Raw genomic sequence first — 17,473 nt, forward strand, 5'->3', positions numbered from 1 at the left:
GAAATGGACATCAGCTCCTGGTGGAGAGATAATCACATAGAAATAATACCTATTTGAGTGTTCCAGAAAATACTCCACGGAGATGATGATTTTACTTTGGAAGGAGTAGGAGCCTTTTTCAGTGGTAACTGAGTATTGAATAGGACCGAAGAGTATTGGATTGTATCAAGAGTAAATTCTCCTAAAATTTTCATTCATTTTATGAATACTTATTATTAAATATGTACTTCTTTCTAGATGCTTAAAATCAACAGTGAACAGATAAAAATCACTTTATTTTGCTTCTTTCATGTATGCCACTCTTCTATTATTATGTGAACTATACAAATGTCTCAAACTATAATTCTATCAGGTAGATAGGTAGATGGGTATATAGATGATAGATCAATAGGTGGACTGATAGAACGATAGATAGATAATCCTTTTATAATACTTAATTGTTAGATACCATGAACAAGATTTCATTCTTCTTTGCTGGATTTGGACAAAGAACGTATTTGTCATCTCTTGAAACTACAGTGGAACCTGTAGTGAATGGCAGTGTTGTTGTGGCATGAGGTGGTAAAGTCCCTGAGTCCAGAATTGGCTCTACAGCTGACTCACCCACCTTCTCAAACACTTAAACCTTCATGTGGCCCTGGAATCTTGCTTTTCCCGCAGCCCATGTCAGAAGACAGTTTGTATGAACTTGTAATATGCCAAGGAGATTAATAAACAATCTACAAGGATTAGGTTTTTAAAGCTTTATTTTTAATGCAGCATGACTATGGCATATTTTGAACTCTCAAATGAAATATATTATGGAGAAGGTCATCCTCCTAACTTCTATTCCAAAAATGCAACATATAAATAAATGAATATATACATATACATTGATATGTATGTATATAATTTACTATTATATCTAATAAATTAATACATTAATGTATAATTTTAAAAGTACAAGGTTTTAGGGGTTCCAAGTGGCTCTCTTGGTTAAACATCTGCTTATGCGCCATATATGATCTTAGAGTCGGGAATCGAACACTGTATCAAACTCCCTTCTCAGCAAAAAGGCTATACTTCATTCCTCTGCTCCTCCCTCCACTGCAGTCATGTTTACTCTCTCTCTTTTTCTGTCAGTGATCTCTCAGAAAAAGTAATATTTTTTTAAATTAAACAAAAAGAAAAATGTTTTATGATAGACACTGAGGAGGGCACTTGACGGGATGAGCGCTGGGTGTTACACTATATGATGGCAAATTGAACTCCAATAAAAAAATATACCAAAAAAAAGAAACTGAATTTAGAACTGTAAAAATACAGAAATTATTAAGAATTAGTAACAGTGAATTAAACTCAGTCGAGATAGTAACAGATTAAAAAATACGTTTCACAATGGACTGACCAATTGACTGAATATTCACTGCTAAAATATTGATTGTTTATCTCTTGTCCTCTCTGCCTCTCTCTTTCTCTCTTTTAGGTTTCATTAAGGAAAACACTATCAAATGTTTCTACATCATTCCTTGAATGTTCAGAATATTTACTGTAAGATACTTTATAACTAAACTACTATGTTGAAATAGTATGAAAGTGCATTATGTAAATCATGATGAATTTTCCCCATCTTGTAGACTTGTATCCAAATAGGTCCTTGCTAGAAACTAAAAGAAGACATTCAGCTCAAAAAGATGCCTTCTCTTACCGAATCCTCTAAATTAATGTTTATTATGCCTAAATAATCAGGTCTCTATAGTTATTGATATATTTCTTGTTTCATAAGCAACCAAGATAATAATTGAATAGTGAATGTTGTGGTTTCCACTTTATTCAGAAGAAAACAAATGAATGGTGGGGATTATACACTGGTAGTGGTACTTCCATGATCAAACATATGGATTAAACCTCCAAATACAGAGTATTCATTTCACAGAACGTTTCCTTGCAGATTAATTATTTCTAACCTGCATTTTCTCCCTTTGCCTGAAATAATGCAGCAAAATAACAGTACTACTGAGTTCATACTGTTAGGATTGACCCAAGATCCTATGAAAAAGAAAATGGTATTTGTAATATTTTTCATTTTTTATTTGGGAACTGTGGTTGGGAATTTGCTTATTATTGTGACCATCAAGTCCAGCCGGACACTTGGGAGCCCCATGTACTATTTCTTATTTTATTTGTCCCTTGCTGATTCCTGCTTTTCAACTTCCACAGCCCCCAGACTAATTGTGGATTCACTCTCTGCAAAAAATATCCATAACTTACAATGAGTGCATGACTCAAGTCTTTGCACTACATTTCTTTGGTTGCATGGAGGTTTTAGTCCTTATCCTCATGGCCTTTGACCGGTATGTGGCCATCTGTAAGCCCTTACATTACCCAGCCATCATGAGCCGGCGGGTCTGCACCATCCTAATTGTTCTGGCATGGATTGGATCTTTTATCCATTCTATAGCCCAGATTATCCTGGCTTTGAGATTGCCATTCTGTGGACCCAATTTGATTGATCATTACTGCTGTGATTTGCAGCCCTTGCTGAAACTTGCTTGCATGGACACTTATGTGATCAACCTACTGTTGGTGTCTAATAGTGGGGCCATTTGCTCAAGCAGTTTTGTGATTCTGATGATCTCCTACATTGTCATCTTGCATTCACTGCGAAACCACAGTGCAGAAGGGAGGAAAAAAGCTCTCTCTACTTGCACTTCTCACATCATTGTAGTAATCATATTCTTTGGTCCCTGTATATTCATTTATACACGCCCCCCAACCACTTTCCCCATGGACAAGATGGTGGCCGTATTTTATACTATTGGGACACCTTTTCTCAACCCACTCATCTACACACTGAGGAATGCAGAAGTGAAAAATGCCATGAGAAAGCTATGGCATATCAAGATTACCTCAGAAAGCAGAAGATGAATTGAGGACTTTGGTTGATTACTTAATCTGTACAGATATCAAATATGATACTGTGTATCCTGATTTACCCAACACACTCTAATATATCACACCAGATTTCCTTACTTTTTTCGGTACTTCTGCCCTTAAACTAGTAGCTTCCCTGATATTGCCAGCCTGGTTCTTTCTTCTATTGAGAGCTCACTTTTGATGTTGCTGATTGTGAAATACTGCTCAAAACTCTGTCTACACTCTGGTATATTAATAAGAAAGATATTTATACAATCACAACTGTTCAAAAAATGATCATCCATAAATAAAATATTTTATGACTTGTAATTACCTGTATAGCACGTTTCAAATAAGGTATCCTACTGTCTTTTCAACACATTCAGAGCAATGAAACTATTTTTTTGTGTTAGAAATCCTTACATTATATCATTAGTTTGTCTTTATTTTTTTATTTTTTTTAAGATTTTATTTATTTATTCATGAGAGACACAGAGAGAGAGAGAGAGAGACAAAGACACAGGTAGAGAGAGAAGCAGGCTCTATGCAGGGAGCCTGATGTGGGACTTGATCCTGGGACTCCAGGATCATGCCCTGGGCCAAAGGCAGGCACTAAACCACTGAGCCACCCAGGGATCCCCCATTAGTTTATCTTTAAAAAGTTCCACACATGTGAACCAAAGGCCTAAAGATGTGTGTGTGTGTGTGTGTGTGTGTGTGTGTGTGTGGGTGTATACATATATATGTATACACCCACACACATACCTTAGATATAAATGTATAATATATATAAATTCTTTATATATATATATATATATATATATATATATATATACACATTTTTCTTATTGTTTCTTTTGGCTATTAACATAATTGATGCCTTATGTATGGGATTTTTAGTGTTTTATTACAAAGATATTGAGATATCCAGCTAATCTGTGTGATTGGTATATAAGTGCTATACCAGAGAATTCTGTAAGACAAAGAAGGAAGGAGGCAAAATAATCTAGGCTGGCAAGACTAAATAAGAAATTAAAATACACCATAGATACAACATATTTTCTGAGATTGAAGTACAGAAAGGTAAAACCTAGTTTGATGGGGGAAAAAATGGGCAATATGGCCGAGAAGCAGGGGCCTCAATTCACCTGGCCCCACCAACTTCCAAAGATAACTTTCAAACTATCCTGAAAACCTACAAATCTGACCTGAGATTTTAAAGAGAGAACAGCCTGTACCCTACACATAGAAAGGTTTTGGCTTCTAACAAAGTAGGAGGGTGGAAAAAAGTAAAAAAGAATCCAGTGGGGAAGGGGCCCCACGAGGAGCGGGGCTAAGGCAGCAGAGGGAGCCTCGGGGGACAGGATATCCCAGCCTCGGAGAAGGGGGAAATTTATAATTCTGCACCGGATTCTTCCCGGATGGAAAGGCGCTTAGCAAGGAACTCGGGCAGGGTCGAAGGAGGGGCAATGGAGCCCTCAGGTCCCCAGGGTCACTAACAGAGGAGGTGTGCCCCAGGGGAGAGCATGCCACAAACCCCGGGCCAAGTGCGGTAAAGGGCTGGAGGGCGCCGGGGGCACCTCGGGGAGAAGCCAGTAGGTCAGGAGGCGGCTCCAGGTGGAGGGGGCTGTGCCCTGCTGCCTTCGGGGCCGTTGGACAGGGAGCGTGATTCCAGCAGCACAGGCCTGGGATCCCAGGGCACCAGGGGGCACAGCCCAGGATCCTGTGGCTCCCCCAGGACAGGCAGAGGAGGGGAGAGCACAGGACAGCAAGGATGCTCCTGCTGCAGAGTGCCCTGAGCTGTACAGGTCAGCGCCCCCCGACCCCCTGGAGCATCCAGGCCTCTGCGGACTGGGACCTGCGGGAGTTACTGCGGAAGCTGACACCAAGGCTGGAGAGCTGGCTGACACCAGTGGGATTGTTCCTCCTGGTGTCACCCTGTGCCTGGGACGGGTAGGGCCGTCAGGGGATAGGGCCTCACAGGATAAACAGCTCACACTGAGCCTGGAACCCAGTGGTAGGGAGGGCAGCTCTCTAGGTACACACACCTGAGAATCAGCACAACAGGCCCCTCCCCCAGAAGACCACCTGGAAGGACAGGGGAAGAGCAAGTTCTTGACCCAGCAGGCTGGAAAGCTCCAGGGGAAGTCAAGGATTTACAGTATATAGAACTAGGCAGCATCCCTCCTTTTGTTTTTTCCTTTTTACAGGACAACTCGTTTTTATGTCAGACTGTAAATTTCCTATTTTTTTTTAAATTTCCGACCTAGCTACAATATTTTACCATTTTTAAGTTTCTTCCTTTTTGACTTTCGTATTTAAACCATTAAGACCATTTTCATAAGGTCTTAGATATATTTTCCACTTCTAGATTCCCTTCAACATACTCAACTTAATTTCGGGAGATACACAAGGTATGTTTTTTTGTTTTGTTTTGTGTTTTTTGTTTTCTCTGCCTCATTTTGTTCTATAATGGTGGAAGTTATTACCTTCTAAAACATGACCAGAACACACCCAGAACCAAGGGGTATACCATGCTGGATCATTCTGTGAGATTCCTCATTCCCATTCTGCCCCCTTCCTTTATCTCATTTATGCTGTAGTGGTCAGTTTTGGGGCTTTCTACAAGTATTTCCTGTTTATATAAATTTGGGACTGAGTAGATTCTAACATACAGAACTTAATATACACAGAAACAAGAGGATCACCCTCTAGGACCCTTCAGGTAGACTACATTCTCCCTCCACTACACCTTCATCACCGCCAATATCTCCCAGTCCCCCTCTCCCTTATTCCTCTCCTTTTTTTTTTCTTTTATTTTTCCTCTTTACGTTTGCTCTTTTCTCTTCTTTTTTCTTCTTTTTCTTTGGGATCCTCGGCCTTTTATTTTTTACTATTTTTTAAAAAAAATTTCTTGTCATTTTAGTGTTCCTTTTGTTTTATTTCATTCTGATCTATGTTCTCAATTTCGAGTCTCTGACCTCGGCAGAATCATCTAGGATGAAATTGACTTAGGTTGTAGTTGATATTCTTGGCTCAGCCCATTCATACAGCCATTCTGCACTGAGCAAAATGACAAAAAGGAAGGAATTCCCACCAAAGAAAAAAATCAGAAACTGTTCTCTCTGCCACAGGGTTACAGAATTTGGGTTACAATTCGATGTCAGAAAGCCATTTCAGAAGCACAATTATAAAGCTACTGGTCACTCTGGAAAAAAGCATAAAGGATTCAAGAGACTTCATGACTGCAGAATTTAGATCTAATCAGGCTGAAATTAGAAATCAATTAAATGAGATGCAATCCAAACTGGAGGTCATAACAATCAGGGTTAATGAGGTGGAAGAAAAGTGCGTGACATAGAAGACAAGTTGATGGCAAGGAAAGAAGCTGGGGACAAAAGAGAAAAACAAAAGACCATCAGGAAAGGTTAAGGGAAATAAATGATAGCCCCAGAAGGAAAAATCTACATATAATTGGGGTTCCAGAGAGTGCCGAGAGGGACAGAGGGCCAGAAAAGAATTTGAACAAATCATAGCTGAGAACTTCCCTAACTTGGGGAGGGAAGCAGGCGTTCAGATCCAGGAGATAGAGAGGTCCCCCCATAAAATCAATAAAAACCATTCAACACCTTAACATTTAATAGTGAAACTTGCAAATTCCAAAGATAAAGAGAAAATCTATCTTTAAAGAAGCAAGAGGGAAGAGATCTCTAACTTATATGGGGAGAAATATTAGATTAACAACAAACCTCTCTACAGAGACCTGGCAGGCCAGAAAGGGCTGGCAGGTTATATTCAGGGTCCTAAATGAGAAGAAACTGCAGCCAAGAATACTTTATCCAGCAAGGCTCTCATTCAGAATAAAAGAGAGATAAAGAGCTTCCAAAATAGACAGAAACTGAAAGAATATGTGACCACCAAACCAGCTCTGCTCGAAATAGGAAGGGGGACCCTGTAAAAGAAAGTGGAAGCACAAAGAAATAATCCACAAAAACAGGGAATGAATAGGTATTATGATGACACTAAATTCATATACTTTAATAGTAACTCTGAACGTGAAGGGCTAAATGATCCTATCACAAAGATGCAAGGTTTCAGACTGGATGAAAAAGCAAAACCCATTTATTTGCTGACTACAAGAGACTCATTTTAGACCGAAGGACACCTACAGCTGAAAACGGAAAGGTTGGAGAAACATTTACCATTCAAATGTTCCTCAAAAGAAAGCTGGGGTAGCAATCCTCATATCAGATAAATTAAAGTTTATCCCAATGACTGGAGTAAGAGATGAAGAGGGACACTATATCATACTTAAATGCTCTATCCAATAAGAGGACCTAACAATCATGAATATTTATGCCCCTAATGTGGGAGCTTCCAAGTAAAGCAATCAATAACCAAAATAAAGACATACTTAGATGATTATACACTAGTAGTAGGAGACTTCAACACAGCACTCTCTGCAAATGACAGATTATCTAGTTACAACATCTCCAAAGAAACAAGAACTTTAAATGATACACTGAACCAGATCGATTTCACAGATATATACAGAACTTTAAATCTGAATGTAACTGAATACCCATTCTTCTCAAGTGTACATGGAACTTTCCCCAGAATTGACCACATACTGCGTCACAATTCAGGTCTCAACCGATACCAAAATATTGGGATTGTCCCCTGCATATTTTCAGACCATAATGCTTTGAAACTAGAACTAAATCACAAAAAGAAATTTGGAAGAAATTCAAACACATGGAATTTAAAGACCATCCTGCTAAAAGATGAAAGTGTCAACCAGGAAACTAGAGAAGAATTTAAAAGATTCATGGAAACTAATGAGAATGAAGATACCACCATTCAAAATCTTTGGGATAGAGCAAAAGCAGTCCTAAGAGGGAAATACATCGCAATACCTCAAAAAAATGGGGAAACCTCAAATAGACAAGCTAACCACACACCTAAAGGAACTGGAGAAAGAACATCAAATAAAACCTACACCAAGCAGAAGAAGAGAGTTAATAAAGATTCGAGAAGAACCCAATGAAACAGAGATCAGAAGAATTATAGAACAGTTCAACAAAACCAGGAGTTGGTTCTTTGAAAGAATTAATAAGATAAACCATTACCAGCATTATAAAAACAAAAGAGAAAAGACTCTAATAAAATCATGAATGAAAACAGATCACAACCAATACCAAGGAAATACAAACGATTTTAAAATGTATTATGATGGGATCCCTGGGTGGCGCAGCGGTTTAGCGCCTGCCTTTGGCCCAGGGCGCGATCCTGGAGACCCAGGATTGAATCCCACGTCGGGCTCCCAGTGCATGGAGCCTGCTTCTCCCTCTGCCTGTGTCTCTGCCTCTCTCTCTCTCTCTGTGTGTGTGACTATCATAAATAAATACAAAAAAAAATTAAAAAAAAATAAATAAAAAATAAAATGTATTATGAGCAGCTATACATCAATAAATTAGGCAATCAAGAAGAAATAGATGCATTTCTGGAAAACCACAAATTACCAAAACTGGAACAGGAAGAAATAGAAAACCTTAACAAGCCAATAACCAAAGAGGAAATTGAAGCAGTCATCAAAAACCTCCCAAGGCATAAAAGTCCAGGGCTAGATGGCTTCCCAAGGGAACTCTATCAAATATTTAAAGAAGAAACAATACCTATTCTACTAAAGCTGTTCCAAAAGATAAAAAGGGATGGATTACTTCCAAACTCATTCTATGAGGCCAGCATCTCCTTAATTCCAAAATCAGACAAAGACCCCACCAAAAAGGAGAATTATAGACCAATATCCCTGATGAACACAGATGCAAAAATTTTCAGCAAGATACTAGCCAATAGAATCTAACAATACATTAAGAAGATTTTTCACCAAGACCAAGTGGGATTTATCCCTGAATGCAAGGTGGTTCAACACTAGTAAAATAATCAACATGATAGGTCATATCAACAAGAGGAAACAAGAACCTTATGATCCTCTCAAAGGATGCAAAAAAAGCATTTGACAAAATACAGTATCCCTTCCTGATCAAAACTCTTCAGAGTGTTGGGATAAAGGGAACATTCCTCAGCATCTTAACAGCCATCTATGAAAAGCCCACAGCAAATACCATTCTCAATGGAGAAACACTGAGTGCCTTTCACCTAAGATCAGGAACAAGACAGGGATGTCCACTCTCAGCACTGCTATTCAGCATAGTACTAGAAGTCGTAGTCTCAGCAATCAGACAACAAAAAGAAATAAAAGACATTCAAATTGGCAAAGAAGAAGTCAAACTCTCCTTCTTCACAGATGACATGATTCTGTACATACAAAACCCAAAAGACTCCACCCCAAGATTGCTAGAACCCATACAGCAATTAGGCCTGTGGCAGGATACAAAATCAATGCACAGAAGTCAGTGGTTTTTCTATACACTAACAATGAGACTGAAGAAAGAGAAACTAAGGAGTCCATCCCATTTACAATTGTACCTGAAAGCATAAGATACCTAGGAATAAACCTAATCAAAGAGGTAAAGGATCTATACCCTAAGAACACTTTTCAGAACACTTCTGAAAGAAATTGAGGAAGACACAAAGAGATGGAAAAATATCCCGTGCACATGGGTTGGAAGAATTAATATTGCGAAAATGTCAATTCTACCCAGGGCAATTTATACGTTCAATGGAATCCCTATCAAAATACCATGGACTTTCTTCAGAGAGTTGGAACAAATAATCTTAACAAATAATCTTGTGTGGAATCAGAAAAGACCCCCCAAAAGCCAGGGCAATATTGAAAAAGAAAACCAGAGCTGGGAGCATCACAATACTGGATTTCAAGTTGTACTACAAAGCTGTGATCATCCAGACAGTGTGGTTCTGGCACACAAACAGACACATCAATGGAACAGAATAGAGAATCCAGAAATTTTTTTTGGTTTCTTTTCTTTTATTATTGGCATCAGCTAGGACTATATGTGGCATTAGACGTCATGCACTGATGGACAGAAGAGGAGAAGGATGAAAAAGAGGACAAAGGAGAAACAGGAGCAGCGGTGAAAATTTGTAATTTGTAAATTCGTAATTTGTAAATTTGTAAATTTGTGAAAATTTGTAATTTGTAAATTTGTAAATTTGTAATGTGTAAATTTGTAATAAAAACTCTTTTCTTAATTTATAGGTAAGTTTTGGCATTTTTATATCCAACGCCCCCCCCCACCCCCCCAAAGTTCCAACCAAAGTGAGAGGGTCACCAGGTGACCCAGACAGGTGTTCTGAGCTCCCCTCATGGGCTGCTGTTAAGGCAGCTTGGGGGTTTAATTCTTTTGTATGTGTTTTAAATTTTTCACTTTCTTTAAATAATCTCTTCTTTGATTCTTAGACGTTCCGGTTCACAGGGGTGACGTAATTGCGGGGAAACATGCCGGTTTGCCCATGGCAGGCCCCTTTCCACCAGTTGGGGTCTGAGTTATCCATGACGTGGATAAAGTCTCCCCGACGGAATCCCAGCTCTCAATCCTCCTGGGGATCAAAGTCAAAGAGGGCCTGGACGTACGTCGGTTGCTGTGGCACCTGTTCTATGTCCCGGAGGAATATCTGCTGGTTTCTGGAGACGGATGTAGATCTGTGATAATCGACCAGCTCGTTCAGAGAATTGAATTTCACCACCCAGAGGAAATACTTCCCAGCTCCATCTCGGAGCAGCTTGAAGTGCTGTACATCATTTCCAAACTTGACAGAGAGGGAGAAGTCCTCGGGGGCACTCTCACTCTCTCGGATGAGAAAGGCCCCGTCATGCCGCTGTTTGCTAAGCATTTCTTCTGCCTTGGCTCTGGGGATTTTGCCAAAAAACCACGGATGTGGTTTTATTTCTATGTAATTCTTGGGAATGAAGCCATCTTTCCCGTTGAGCTCTGCCTTGTACCAGAAATGGGCCCTCAACTCTATGGTAAACTAATATTCGACAAAGCAGAAAAGACTATCCACTGGAAAAAGGACAGTCTCATCAATAAATGGTGCTGGGAAAATTGGACATCCACATGCAGAAGATTGAAACTAGACCATTCTCTTACACCATACACAAGATAAACTCAAAATGGATGAAAGATCTAAATGTGAGACAAGATTCCATCAAAATCCTAGAGGAGAACACAGCAACACCCTTTTTGAACTCGGCCACAATAACTTCTTGCAAGATACATCCACGAAGGCAAAAAAAAAACAAAAACAAAAATGAACTATTGGGACTTCATCAAGATAAGAAGCTTTTGCACAGCAAAGGATACAGTCAACAAAACTAAAAGACAACCTACAGAATGGGAGAAGATATTTGCAAATGACGTATCAGATAAAGGGCTAGTTTCCAAGATTTATAAAGAACTTATTAAACTCAACACCAAAGAAACAAACAATCCAATCATGAAATGGGCAAAAGACATGAACAGAAATCTCACAGAGGAAGACATAGACATGGCCAACATGCACATGAGAAAATGCTCCACATCACTTGCCACCGGGGAAATACAAATCAAAACCACAATGAGATACCACCTCACACCAGTGAGAATGGGGAAAATTAACAAGACGGGAAACAACAAATGTTGGAGAGTATATGGGGAAAGGGGAACCCTCTTGCACTGTTGGTGGGAATCCAGACTGGTACAGCCATTCTGGAAAACTGTGTGGAGGTTCCTCAAAGAGTTAAAAATAGAGCTACCCTAGGACCCAGCAATTGCACTGCTGGGGATTTACCCCAAAGACACAGATGCAGTGAAACGGTAGGACACCTGCACCCTGATGTTTCTAGCAGCAATGTCCACAATAGCCAAACTGTGGAAGGAGCCTCGGTGTCCATCGAAAGATGAATGGATAAAGAAGATGTGGTCTATGTATACAATGGAATATTACTCAGCCATTAGAAATGATGAATACCCACCATTTGCTTCAACGTGGATGGAACTGGAGGGTATTATGCTGAGTGAAGTAAGTCATTTGGAGAAGGACAAACATTATTTGGTCTCATTCATTTGGGAAATATAAAAAATAGTGAAAGGGATTATAGGGGAGAGGAGAGAAAATGAATGGGAAATATCAGAGAGGGAGACAGAACATGAGAGACTTCTAACTCTGGGAAACGAACAAGGGGTAGTTGAAGGTGAGGTGGGCGGGGAATGGGATGACTGAGTGACAGGCACTGAGCGGGGGCAGTTGATGGGATGAGCACTGGGTATTACACTGTATGTTGGCAAATCGATTTCCAATAAAAATAAATAAAGAAATAGATGATTGATAGATAGATAGATAGATAGATAGATAGATAATAGATAGATAGATAGATAGATAGATAGATAGATAGATAGATAGATAGATGATAGATAGATAGATAGATGATAGAGAGAGAGAGAGAGGGAGAGAGAGAGATACATAGATGATGATAGATGATAGATGATAGATAGATGATAGATAAAATGAGGGGGAAAATGTATATTATTTCATTTAAATTTGGGTTCTATTGATGGATTAAAAGGAAGTACCAGAAACGTTCATAAAAACTCATTTGGCTTGTCTCTCTTTAATGAAGCTAGAGAGAACCTACTTTAGCAGTAGGAAGCCACTTTCTTTGGCAGCCTGTGTGGCTCAGCGGTTTAGCGCCACCTTCAGCCCAGGGACTGATCCTGGAAACCCAGGATCAAGTCCCACATCAGGCTCCCTGCATGAAGCCGGCTTCTCCCTCTGCCTGTGTCTCTGCCTCTCTCTCTCTTTCTTTCTCTCTCTCTCTCTTTCTCTCATTCTGTGTGTATCTTGTGAATAAATAAAATAAAATCTTAAAAAAAAGGAAGCCACTTTCTTTCCTGTTTGTCCTTTCCTAATAAAGGAATAGTGTCTATTCACAAGTTAGAGTTGCCAATAGAATATTGATGCTCACAGTGACCAGAAGAATTAAAAGCCATGCCTTGAATATGGGCATGCCAGGTGTAATATCATGATTCTTTAAAATTAATTGATTTCTGTGGATACATACATACTAAATCAATGGGATATGTGCACCCAGATGTTTATAGAAGCATTATCTGCAATAGTTATTTGCAATGACAAGGAAAGAGCTAGAGAGTATTATGCTAAGTGAAGCAACTCCTAGAAATATGATTTCACTTATGTGGAATTTTAGAAACAAAACAAATAACTATCAGGAAAAAAAGAGAAAGGGGTCAAATAAAGAAACAGACTCTTAAATATAGAGAATAAACTGATGGTTGCCAGAAGGGAGGTGGGTTAAATAGATGATGGGAAATAGGAATACACTTGTTGTGATGAGCTGAGTGTTGGTGTAAGTGTTGAATTACTAAATTGTACACCTGGAACTTTTATTACATTGAATGTTAACTAAATGGAATTTAAATATACATTTTGAAATAAATAAATAAACTCTTTGATTTCAGTGTATTCAAGGGTACCACGTGGTTAGTAACTATTACAAGAATCCATTTCATGTTTAATTCTGCTTTTCATTATTTACCTGGAAAACCTTTTCAATACCAATATTTTCCTCCTGTCAGGGATTATTTTAAAACAAGTTCATTAAAATATCACGTTTTCACTGTTCTCACTACTTTTTGCTTTCTGGGATATTATGAAGCTTAGTGACTGCATTAGTGTTCCAAAGATGGCATATTGACATACAAAAATATATATATTTCAGTTGTAAAATGTTATTTTGATATACATATAATGTGAAAACATCACCACAATCTAAGTAGCATATCTATTTTATTTATATAGTTACCATTGTGTATATATATGTGTGTGTGTGTGTGTGTGTGTGTGTGTGTAAGATTTTATTTAAGATCTATCCTTTCTGTAATTTCAAGTATGCATTATGGCATTGTTAACCATAGTGACCATGCTATATATTAGATCTCTAGAATTTATTCATTCTACATAACTGAAGCCTTATAACCATGGGCCAACTTCTCTTCATTTTCCCATCCCTGGCCCCTGGTATCCACCATTCTACTTTCTGCTTCTGTGAAGTGAACTATAGCATTTCAACCTATTTGTGAGTTCATGCAGTATTTCACTTAACATAAAGTCTCCCAGCTCTTTATGTTATTGCAAATGGCAGAACTCTCTTCTTTTTAAAGTCTGAATCATATATATCTCACATTTTCTATATTGATTCATTAGTCAAGGATGAGGTTGCGTTCACACCATGGCTACTGTGAATAATGATGCATTGAACATAGGAATGCAGATAGCCCTTCACAATCATGATTTCAGATCCTTTGGATATATTCCCAACAGTAGGACTGGTGGGCAGCAGTTCTAGCTTTAATTTTCTGAGGGAACTCTATGCAATTTTCTCTAATGACTGTAGTAATTTACATACGCATCAATGACATGATGAGATCCCTTTATTATACATGCTCACCAACATTACTGATCTTTTATCTTCCCAATAATAGTCATTCTAACAGATGTGAAATGATATCTCATGATATTCATTTGCCTTTTCATGGTGATGAGTGATGTTGAGCTCCTTTGGATGTATCTGTATGCCTTTGCAAAAAAGGCTATTCAGTCCCTCTGCCTATTTATAAATCAGAGGAGATGAAGGAAATCTCCATAGCTTCTCTCAATTTTCCTGTAAACCTGAAACTGTCTTAAAAATAAAGTCTATTATTTCAAAAGATATTAAAATGATATGATTGACTATTAGACAAAAATCATCTAAATTAACTCAAAAGAATATAGAAAAGAAATAAAATAGGTTATAAAGGGGACAAAAAGTAAACTACAAAGAGATGACCTTATGCCAAAATAATGAACAACTACATTAAATGCAAATACACTATACTTGAAAGGCAGAAGTTGCCAAGATAGAATAATCTTCAGCTAAGTAATGAACTAATGATACACACGTCAGTATGATAAAGTTCAGAACAAAGAGACCATGCATGATGAGTAAATGCTGTGTTTCAATTTACATAAAGTTATAGAGTAGACAATACAGAGCTCAGCACAGAGTCTGCTTAAGAATCTCTTCTCTGCACCTCACCACCCCCCAACACACACATATGTCCTCTCACTCTCAGAAAAAAAAAAAAAACAAGAAAAAAATGAAAGTAGATTGTATTTGTCTAGGACTGCTGTTGATGGTGATGGAGAGGAATAAGTGACTGTGAATGGCTATGCAATTTCTTGTTGGGGGGGCAAAGATATTGTAAAATTAGACAGTGTTGATTATTTCATACTTTAAATTGTATACCATCAAATTATATACCTTAAATAATTGAATTGTATGATATGCATAGATTCTATTTCAATAAGCTGCTAAAAACAGATAAATTATTGAAAACTGCATTTGAAATGAATGATGAGGTATATGTAGTCTAATTGAATTTAAATAAAAAGACAACAATTTTTAAAAACCCAGATAAACGTTAAATATAATGATCATTTGTACAGAATAAAAGGCCATACAGCAACTATTACTAAAAATATACTTATCATGGACAGAAGTTATGTAAATGTTGTATTAAAATCACTGCATAATAATGACTTTGGATCTCTTTTAGAACTAAAATGTTAAGTGATCAACATTTCATTTGATAATTTGATTCATTTATATAGAATGACTCAGAAATTTTGTTATCAGGAAATAAATAGGTTGTGGCATAAGAAAAGGACATCTGTTTCTAATCTGCAAAATGGTGCCATGTGACCTATATCCAGGATAACTGCTTCAACAGCCAAGTGTAGAGCCCAATGCTACCCACTAAAGGCGAAGTTTCGTTGCGCTGCTGGAGAAGTACATGCCCCAGGGGCTTAAGGAGCACAGCACAAAGCCCCAACTGGAGCTGAGGGATGTGAGGACTAAACATTATATAGTCAGGAGATCCTGACAGGTCTAGCTCCAACAAAATAGCCCCAATGTCTGTCCTCATAAAAATTAGATATTGGTCTGCTTTTGAATATTACCATTTGTAACAGTATAGTTGGATCATTATGGGCCTTATGCTAAATAAATAAACATAAAGACAAATACCATATGATCCCATTTACATGTAGAATCTTAAACAAAAAAAGATCAATAAACTGAACTCACAGATACAGAGTGCAGTTTGGAGGTTGCCAGAGTGAGGGGTAGGAAGGGATTATGTAATGGGTGAAGGTGGTCAAGGAAGAAAATTCCAGTTATAAAATCTTACATAATTGAATGTAATAATGTACACACAGTAACTCTAGTTAACACTATATTCTTTATTTGAAAATTGCAAAGAGTAGCTCTTAAATGGTTTTATCACAAGAAAAAAATTATGACAATATGTGGTGGTGGATGCTACCTAGATTTTGTGATGATCTTTTTGAAATATATACAATATTGAATCATTAGTTTTTATACCTGGAACCATTAAAAATATTCTATGCTAATTGATTTTAATTTTAATAAAGAGGGAACCTATGTCTCCATGCTTTTATCTGGGCTAAACTTGTGACACATGTCTCATGTAACCTTTAACCACATGAAGAGAAGGAGGTAAAAATCATGTTGTATAATCCCTAAAAGTTAGTGTGAAAGGATTTAAAACTTTTGCTTTTGTGAAACAGCCAATGCCCTGAAACAACTGTGGTGTCGTATAGCCCAATCTACAATCCTGAAGAGTGAATGAGAACAGACATACCTGAGCAGACATCCGGTTGTATGAATGAGGCCATCTTGGACCATGTACTCCATTCATACTCCATCCATACCATTGAGAATGTTTCAGTGTGAAACTAGGAGAAGGACCACACAGCTGAATCCAACCCACATTGCAGAATCATTCAAATAAATTGCTTTTATGTTAAACCTTTAAGTTTTGGGATGGCTGGGTGGCTCAGCAGCTTAGACTGTGCCTTTGGCTCAGGGTGTGATCCTGGAGTCCCAGGATCAAGTCCCATATTGGCATCCTTGCGGGGAGCCTGCTTCTCCCTTTGCCTATATCTCTGCCTCTCTCTCTCTCTGTCTCTCATGAATAAATAAATAAAATCTTTAAAAAAGAAATAAATTAACCTTTAAGTTTTGATTTTGCAATTTAAAACCATTAATTGGGGTGGGGGTGCCTGGGTGGCTCAGTCCCTTAAGCATCTGCCTTAAGCCCAGGTCAGGATCTCACAGTCCTGGGATCTAGCCAACCAGAATCTGCTTCTCCCTCTCACTGTCCTTCTATGTTGTCTCTCTTAAATAAATAAATAAATAAACAAACAAGCAAATAAATAAATAAATAAACTTAAAAAAATAAAACTAATTCCAGGATTAAATTTGTAGTTGTAAGCCACTAATTTTTGGTTTAGCGATAGTTCCCAGTATATAGGAGTAGGTAACTTACACACCTACTAAGCTCACACAAGGCAGAAAGTAGAAGATAAACACTGTGAAGTTTCAGGGGACTATCACATGGGTAGAGTTCTTAAGAATCCTGTGGCCTGTGGGATGTAGAGATCCCAAAATCAAAAAGAAGTGTTTTCTATTCACATCTCCTATCACTTGAAAAGAGACACAGTATTTTATGGGCCTTTAAATTTAGGAAGGAGCATA

The 17,473-nt window shown here is 38.0% G+C and overlaps 1 protein-coding gene and 1 pseudogene across 1 annotated transcript; one reads left to right on the top strand and one right to left on the bottom strand.

Moving 5' to 3' along the window:
• Window positions 1-1,973: 1,973 nt before the first annotated feature.
• On the top strand, window positions 1,974-2,907 carry LOC121472086 (olfactory receptor 4C11-like). The gene is given in 2 exon segments (XM_041723080.1): window positions 1,974-2,225; window positions 2,227-2,907. Coding segments are annotated over 2 exon segments (933 nt in total).
• Window positions 2,908-10,182: 7,275 nt separating this feature from the next.
• LOC121471633 lies at window positions 10,183-16,611 on the bottom strand (annotated as a pseudogene).
• Window positions 16,612-17,473: the final 862 nt, after the last annotated feature.

This window comes from Vulpes lagopus, chromosome 11 (assembly GCF_018345385.1).
Source record: "Vulpes lagopus strain Blue_001 chromosome 11, ASM1834538v1, whole genome shotgun sequence".
Classification (NCBI taxonomy): Eukaryota; Metazoa; Chordata; class Mammalia; order Carnivora; family Canidae; genus Vulpes; species Vulpes lagopus.